At 37.4% G+C, this 7,681-nt stretch overlaps 1 protein-coding gene across 2 annotated transcripts; it reads right to left on the reverse strand.

Annotated features, from left to right (window-relative positions):
- On the reverse strand, positions 247 to 7,309 carry NDUFA4 (NDUFA4, mitochondrial complex associated). Of its 2 annotated transcripts, none has more exon segments than NM_001097468.2 (4): positions 247 to 461; positions 5,194 to 5,254; positions 5,960 to 6,048; positions 7,138 to 7,251. In NM_001097468.2, coding segments are annotated over 4 exon segments (249 nt in total). In that variant the 5' UTR covers positions 7,180 to 7,251; the 3' UTR covers positions 247 to 404.

Here is a 7,681-nt window from a genome sequence, read left to right on the forward strand (position 1 = left end):
GTATAGATTGCAGACGCAACTCAGATCCCGTGTTGCTGTGGCTCTGGTGTAGGCTGACAGCTATAGCTTCGATTAGCCCCCTAGCCTGGGAACCTCCATATGCCACGGGAGTGGCCCTAGAAATGGCAAAAAGACAAAAAAAAAATTACACAAATATAAATTCAAGAATTCCTTAAATTCTAATAGTTTATTTCCTATACCTTAAGTTATAAAGTTTAGATTTTCAAAATTAAATAGTGACACATATCAAGTTTCAGATTATTTATTAATCAGTGTAAACCCCAATACAATACAACATGATTTCGTGCATTTAGAGGGGAAATATTTCCCGGTTAAGTGGAAAATTGTGCGGATGGCTTCTGGAAGACCTTCATTCTAAGCAGCTTTATAGTGAAACATTTCATTTAGAAGTCTGGACCTTCTTTCTTCAGTTTGCTGTAATCTACATTCACCGCAAAGAACTTGGAAAAGAAAAAGATATTTTAGACAATCAAATACACAAAGATGGTCCAAAAGTTTTAGAATTACTTTTTATTCCGCTTTCTATTGTAAAAATTATTAGGAATATTTAACAATATAAACGTCATTCAAACAAAGACACTAAAATTCAAGGCCTTTAACAATGGTTTTAGTAAGGTAAAAATAATTCAATGCAGCTCAGAAGAGCAGTGTTAGTATAATTTGTTAGTTAGAATCTATAAACAATTCTTCCATTTCAGGGTGAGTAAGAATTTCTTCTGATATATGCTTTCAATTATGTTTTTCTTCCATCTCCACTAAATACAAGGGTGAATCTCCCACAGAATAGAGAAATACCAATTATCATCCTTCTTTGGTTAGCCAAGTACCATAATTCTTCTTTTTTTTTTTTTTCTTCTTTTGGCCGCACCCACAGCATGTGTAAGTTCCCAGGCCAGGAATGAACCCAGGCATCAGCAACAACCTGAGCCACTCAAGTGACAACATGAGATCCTCAACGTGCTGCAAAACAGGAGAACTCCCAAATCCCAAAGTGCTCTAATTTAGATGGGAGAGATTTATAGTAATAAAGACTGGCAAGTAATATGAAGTAATATCTTGTTGTGTGGTTTCCATTTTTTAGATACAAACTGGCTTGCTTTAATGACTTTTCTTCCCATTTTTTTTTCCTCTCTCTCTCTCAGAAGCTTCCTTAATTTCCTAACCCAGAAGGCAAACTCACTCCTGACCCCTCCCTTTTGGTACAAAAGCTTTTAAATAATATTGTATTTCGGAAATTTTGTAATTTCTACGAATTTCCTTATAGAAATACATCATTGCCTTAAAAAACAAACAAACAAAAAACTGGCTTGATGCTCAATAATTTTTTCAAAAGTGATTTATACTTGAAACTGCTCCAAAATTCCTACTGAGGAAATTAGCATTTGTACACAAGCCCAGATATGGATATAATCTGAAGTTTATTCATTCTTGTGCCAAACAACACTGAAGAGGTTGTGCTATAATTACTTGAAGACTAGATTATTTAATTCCGAAAGAACCAAAACTGCAGAATGATCATTTTCTTCAGAGATTTTTAAGCAAGAAGCTCATAAATCTGTGACCATTACTCTTGAAACACTTTTATTTCTCCAAACATATACTAACTTCTTTATCCGTAACTGAAAAATTCTTTTCACTTTTTAAAAAAGAAAAAAAAAAATCCCAGCTTGTGAAGCTTATCCTTGAGACACATACTTCTACAAACAGAAAAATATGATTAAGTCATAAAGCTTTATTTTTGGTTCTGATAGTGTTTTTCTCTGGGAAAAAAGTGAACTAGACAATAAAACTTAAAAAGAAACTACCTGTATCATCTCTAATGTATTAACAAAATATTAGAGGAAATATTTATAAAAGAAATTACAGGTTATATTCTAAGGATAAAAAAAAAAGTATTTGCTGGGTTCTTCTAATATATCTTAGGCACTGTGGCCAGAATGCTTTATGTTTATCTTAATTATCAAAAAACTTGCTCATTCTTACTTTATAAAAGAGGCCAATGAAGATCAAGCTGTAACTTAACAAACACTAAATGAGAAACAAGGTCAAGCTCCTATACCCATACAGGTGAAAAGGTCACAGTATCTTTGCTGATCTTCTCAAAAGTAAGCAGCTTCTCATGCATTTGCTTCTATTCAGTTCCATGTGCCAATTATCAAAATTCTGCTGAAATAATTTTCAAATCTGCTTGATTTTTCAGCTTCCATGTCCCCATGCCTTTTCTCAATTTAATGGTAGCTACCTTGAAGGTCTCTGGAACAACAGCTGGTAAGGCTCAACATACTCTGATCTTGGCTTTGGGGGGATTTATTTAGTTGTACAGTGTTGCTAGGCCTTTGATGCTTAAATCCTATTTTAGACCCCTCTCTTGTTTGTATTAGTTAGCTTTTGCAGGATTGTAAAGTGGCAAAAAAAAAAAAAAAAAAACCACCAAATCTTAGTGGCTTACAAGAAAGGTTCATTTTTCACTTTCATTACATGCCATTTATAAGCTGACTGCTCTAGGTCCTCTTCATTCTGATCTGGACTGAATGAGTAGCCCTTAACTGTCAGTTTGGTCTCACGACAGATGAAAAAGAACAATGGGGGATATATAGGTTGGCTCAGAGGTAGCAGATATCACCTCCCCTTGTTTGATTTGCCAGAGAAAGTCACGTGGCCAAATCTGATGTTAATGCACCAAAAAAATTTTCTCTTAGGTGAGGGGAAATGAATGGTAGAGAGAGAACAACCTAGTCTGTCTCACTGTTTGGCTTTAGAAGCAGCAGTAGGCATCATTCACAAGTTTCTAGACTTTGATTTCTGCTTATAAATCTCCCAATTCCCTTTGATTTCTGCTTATAAATCTCCCAATTCTTCCGTAAGCTCATCTGTTGGCAAACAGAATCAGCAACAGTCCACTCACACCGTTTTCCAAAATCCTTTTCTACAATGAACTCTATAGACTCATGGTCTACTTCCCAAGTTATAGCAGGTGACACTGCACCAAATACTTTGCCATTATGTCATTTATTTATTTTTCCAGTCTCTAATACCAGTATCCTAACTAATCACAGCCCAATCTATGCCACACACATAAGATTTTTGTTGCATCAACATTCCATTTCCAGTTCACATGGCCTCATAATGGCATACATTACCATGTTCCAGAACACTGGTAAATAGCTTCATTATCAGAATCACCTGGGGAGTTTTATGAACTATATACCCAGAGATTTCAATATGCTCTTCGATGGAAGGATCAAGGCCTGGGGTTTTTTTGTTTTCTTTTCTTTTTTAAAGTTTACTGGATGTGGAAACATTTTCTCCAGAATAGACTCAAATTTATAGGAAAGCAAAAATCAATCAGGATGCTTGTGTTTTTTTATTTTTTTTTTTGAAGCAAAATGTGACACAGATTAGCTGGCTCACTTCAGCTTTACCAGTGCATTTTTGTTTTCTGTAGCAAGATCTTTTTAAAGATTTGGAAGCCAAATTATAATCAAAAGGTGGAGTGGAAAGCTTGGAATCAGCAAAAGGTAATATTTATCTCAAATGTTTCTGTCACCAGTGATGAGAGCATTCATCTCCTTCAAGGAGGTATATCTACTTAGGGGTCCTGGACACTCCTTAGCCAGAATACCTCTTTTGAGAGTGCTCGAAGAAACTGCTATTTTTCTCTTTTGATGAAGCAGCCTGCTACTGGAAAATACATGGTGAGTTTTACATTTTAAATGGGTAAACCGTGTGGTATGTGAATCATACCCTAATAAAGCTGTCCCCCACCCTTTTTGACATTGAAAGGATTTTTCTTTTATACAAAATTTTTACACATAAGTAAAGCTATGTTTGGGGAATCAATTAACAGTCTCAGAACTGTGATACCATAGATGAACCTTGAGGTCATTATGCTAAGTAAGGTGAGACAGAGAAAGACAAATACTGTATATCACTTAAAAGGAATCTTAAAAAGCTGAACTGAACTTGTAAAAGCAGAAAGTAGAATGGTGGCTTTTAAGGGCTGGGAGATGGGGAAATGGGGAAATATCAAAGACACAAACTTGCAACTAGTAAATCAATGAGTTCTAGAGATTTAAAGCACAATATAGTGATTATAGTCAACAATATTTTATTATAATCTTCACAAAGTTGCTAAGAGACTGTCTTAATTGTTCTCAATGCCAAAAAGTGGTAGTCATGTTATGATAAGGGTGTTAACTTACACTACTGTAGTGATCATACTGTAATACATAAATGCATAAAACCAACAATTTGAACACCTCAAACTTACACTGTTATGTCAATTACACATCAGTAAAATTAATAAATAAAAGTAAATGGCCTAAGTCCATGAAATCATTCCTTGGAAGAGTAGTTTCACAAACTACTTTTCCATAATGATGTTAAAAAATTTACCTACAAGGTTTATAATAAAAATCAAAGTTTTACTTGACTTTCATTTCTTTCTTCTAATTCTCACCTGAAATATTTTAACCACACCAACAAGAAAGAATAGACAACCAAAGGAGCTACTAGATTAGTGCTACACAAAGTGTGGTCCATGGACTAACAGTATCAACACCATCTGAAACCTTATTAAAAAGACAAATTTTCAGTCTCCACAACATATCAACTCAATCACAGTCTCCAGGGGATGGAGGTGCAGAATGTTTTAACAACCTCTCCAGATGATGCCTATGTACAAGGAAGTTTGAGAACCACTGCCCTACACTACCCAAGGTCTAAGAAAATGTTAAATAAGAACTAAATTATCTTTCTTGGAGTTCCTGCCGTGGCTCAGTGGTTAATGAACCCGTGGTATCCATGAGGACGATGGTTCAATCCCTAGCCTCGCTCAGTGGGTTAAGGATCCAGCATTGCCATGAGCTGTGATGTAGACTGCAGATGCGGCCTGGATCCCACATCACCATGGCTGTGGTGTAGGCTGGTGGCTGCAGGTCCAACTGGACTCCTAGCCTGGGAACCTCCCTATGCCCTAAATACACAAAAGAAAAAAAAAGTGAAAAATATATATATTATCTTTCTTTTCCTTAGTTAAACTAGCAGAATTGAGACATTATCTTCATTTCCCATCCATGTCTGAAGGCCAGAAATAAAATACTTAAACCTGTTTCATGACAAAATTTATTAAAATACACTTTCTAGCAATTCTGAAGCAATTTTGTAGCTTACCTTGTATTGATCATTGGGACCCAGTTTATTCCAGGGTTCTGGGTTATTCTTCCTGTCCCAACTAAAATAAAACATTGTAACTGTTACAGTAAACACTTTGAAACAGATTTTTGTATTCAAGAAACTAGTATTTCAAATAGATCAATCTCATTCCTAGGTAAAGTATTGATGCTATTTTCAAAATGGAGTATAGAGTTGAAACAGAGATAGAATCCATAATAAGCAATCTCACATAATTAATTAGAAAAAGAACACAAAACCTCTTAGGGCAGTTGTTCTTGTTCCTACCTCTGTTACAAGAAACTTTATACTTGGCTTTTACTAATATTTTCTATCTCATCAATAAAGTGATATATAGAAAAGTGCACAGAATAACAATGACTCAAACTTTTCCATGTCTATATTGTTTTCCAACTTCAAAAAGAAGCATTACTTATTGCGGAAAAACATGCAAAAAACATTTAAATGTACCAGCTACCCCAACAAAGTATTTTTTTAAGTTATTATTGTCTCAATTTTCACAACACTACGAGATGGGTATGAGCAGCTCCACTCAAACCATGAGAAAATGAGACTCAAAGAAATCTAGATAATTTCACGAACCAAGAAAAGTAAAAGACACCAGTAGAAGTGGGACCTGAACTTACTGTATGACTACAAAATTCAGGTTCTTTCTACTACTTGATGGTGTCTCCCTAGAAAGACTGTGTGGTTCCTAAACCAGTTTGATGAACCATCAAAGTTCTAAATATTTTTAAGGACTTACCAGACATCTGGATTGAACAATGCCAGGCGTGTGACATACAGTGCTGCTCCAGTACCTCCAGCACCAATAAATACAAAGAGGGGGATCAACTAGAACGAAAAACAAAACAAGACAAAAATTAACAGCCATCTTCAACTACCTACATTCTAATAGAAACGTATAACTACGGTAGTTTCTACACATTGATTCCCAAGTCTCAAATTACTGGTTTTTGATCTTGTCTTAAAATCTAAATGAAGATGGACCTCATACTGAGGTTAAGATTTCTAATAACTACGTTCAAAGGAAAGAAATGGAATTTCCAAAGAATGTAAGAAGATTATGGTTTAATGTGGAAAAAATTATACTCAAATTTTAAATTTTTCAAGAAAATACGCTGTCTCCTTCACCACTCTAATATTGATATATCACTCCCATTAAATTTCTCAGTTTCTTTCACCTTAAGGTTTCAAAATCAACCTCCTGGCAAATTACTTAAGCTTGTTTCAATATAGATGTTATGAAAAACATAATTCTGTTAGAATCTGAATGACCAAACAGAAATACACCTATTACAAATGGAGATTTTACGCATAATATCTGAAAACATACTATCAATGCTTAATGCGTATTTAGGCAACTGGGTTTAAGATAAAGATTAAAGCTTGGGTAACTGAGTTCTAGAACCCCAGCACGTTAATATGCAAAATTAGAGATATAAAATAACTCAAATGGGATCAAATTCTGTGCTACTAAAATATTCAAAAATGTCCAGACATCAAGACAAACTGAGGATTCCAAGATCAGAGACCTTCACATGTGCCTCAAAGCTTGGTAGTCCAATGCAATGAATGTAAAACCCTTAACAGACAGCACAACAAATAGGGTACCTGACCTTTGCTAATCTCTAATCCACACAGCCCTCTTGATCAGACCAACCTGCAAAAGGACTCGGCCACCACTGTTTCAACATATCATCTTCCTGGACAGCATCCCTCACCTTCCGCCTGCCAGTCCCAACTCCACGATGCACAGCGTGGAAGGTCAGAGATCAAGGTCATGGGGCAACCAGGAGGTTAAGACTGGAGAAACAGTGAGTGGCTGCGAAAGAGGAAGATCCCTCCCAGGGGTCTGAAGCCGACCCAACCGGACACAGGATGGGCAACTGAAGACATTGGAAAAGGGTTATAGGAACTCACGCTAGGATGCTTCTTGGCCTGCGTGATGATCTGGCGAAGCATGGTAGCGACAGAGGCCTCGAGCCTAGAGGGCAAAGAAAATTAACCTGCAAGGTCGGGGACTAAGCAGGATCTGCGCAGATCAGGAGCGGACGTCCAAAGTCACCCAGGACCTCCTACCTGAAGGACCCCTGGCTTTGGAGGGTAGCTGCGGCAGGAGGGCCCGGATGCAGCTGTCCTAAACAGTGCCTGCTTTGATCCAGCGATGTAGCCTGGACAAACCAACTGTGTTCCTCTGCAAAGCGAAACATTCTCATTCCCATGCTATGATGAGTAATTTTTTGCGTCAAAACTAGAATCCTTCGATTGACTAGACAGGCAGTTTCTCAGGAGGCCCCTTGTTTAGGGCCGGGGCGGGCAGGAGAACGGACAGGCCTCGCGCTCCCGGAGCGGGGTCCTCTTACTAGGCGCCTGCGAGCCTGGTCCGCGCATGGCGTCACTGGGCGCGCGCGTGCCGGCCGCGCGTCACCCGCCCTGACCGCCGCAGAGGGAGCTGTGCGGTGGC

Source organism: Sus scrofa, chromosome 9, assembly GCF_000003025.6.
Source record: "Sus scrofa isolate TJ Tabasco breed Duroc chromosome 9, Sscrofa11.1, whole genome shotgun sequence".
Lineage (NCBI taxonomy): Eukaryota > Metazoa > Chordata > Mammalia > Artiodactyla > Suidae > Sus > Sus scrofa.

Excerpts from the sequence above, each read along its gene's own strand:
- NDUFA4 (XM_013979726.2), bottom strand. The coding sequence starts at position 7,179 with ATGCTTCGCCAGATCATCACGCAGGCCAAGAAGCATCCTAGC. Across the intron at positions 6,049-7,137 it reads AGGCCAAGAAGCATCCTAGC|TTGATCCCCCTCTTTGTATT; the intron begins GTGAGTTCCTAT and ends TTTTCGTTCTAG. Across the intron at positions 982-5,193 it reads GTCCCAATGATCAATACAAG|CACGTTGAGGATCTCATGTT; the intron begins GTAAGCTACAAA and ends CCTGTTTTGCAG.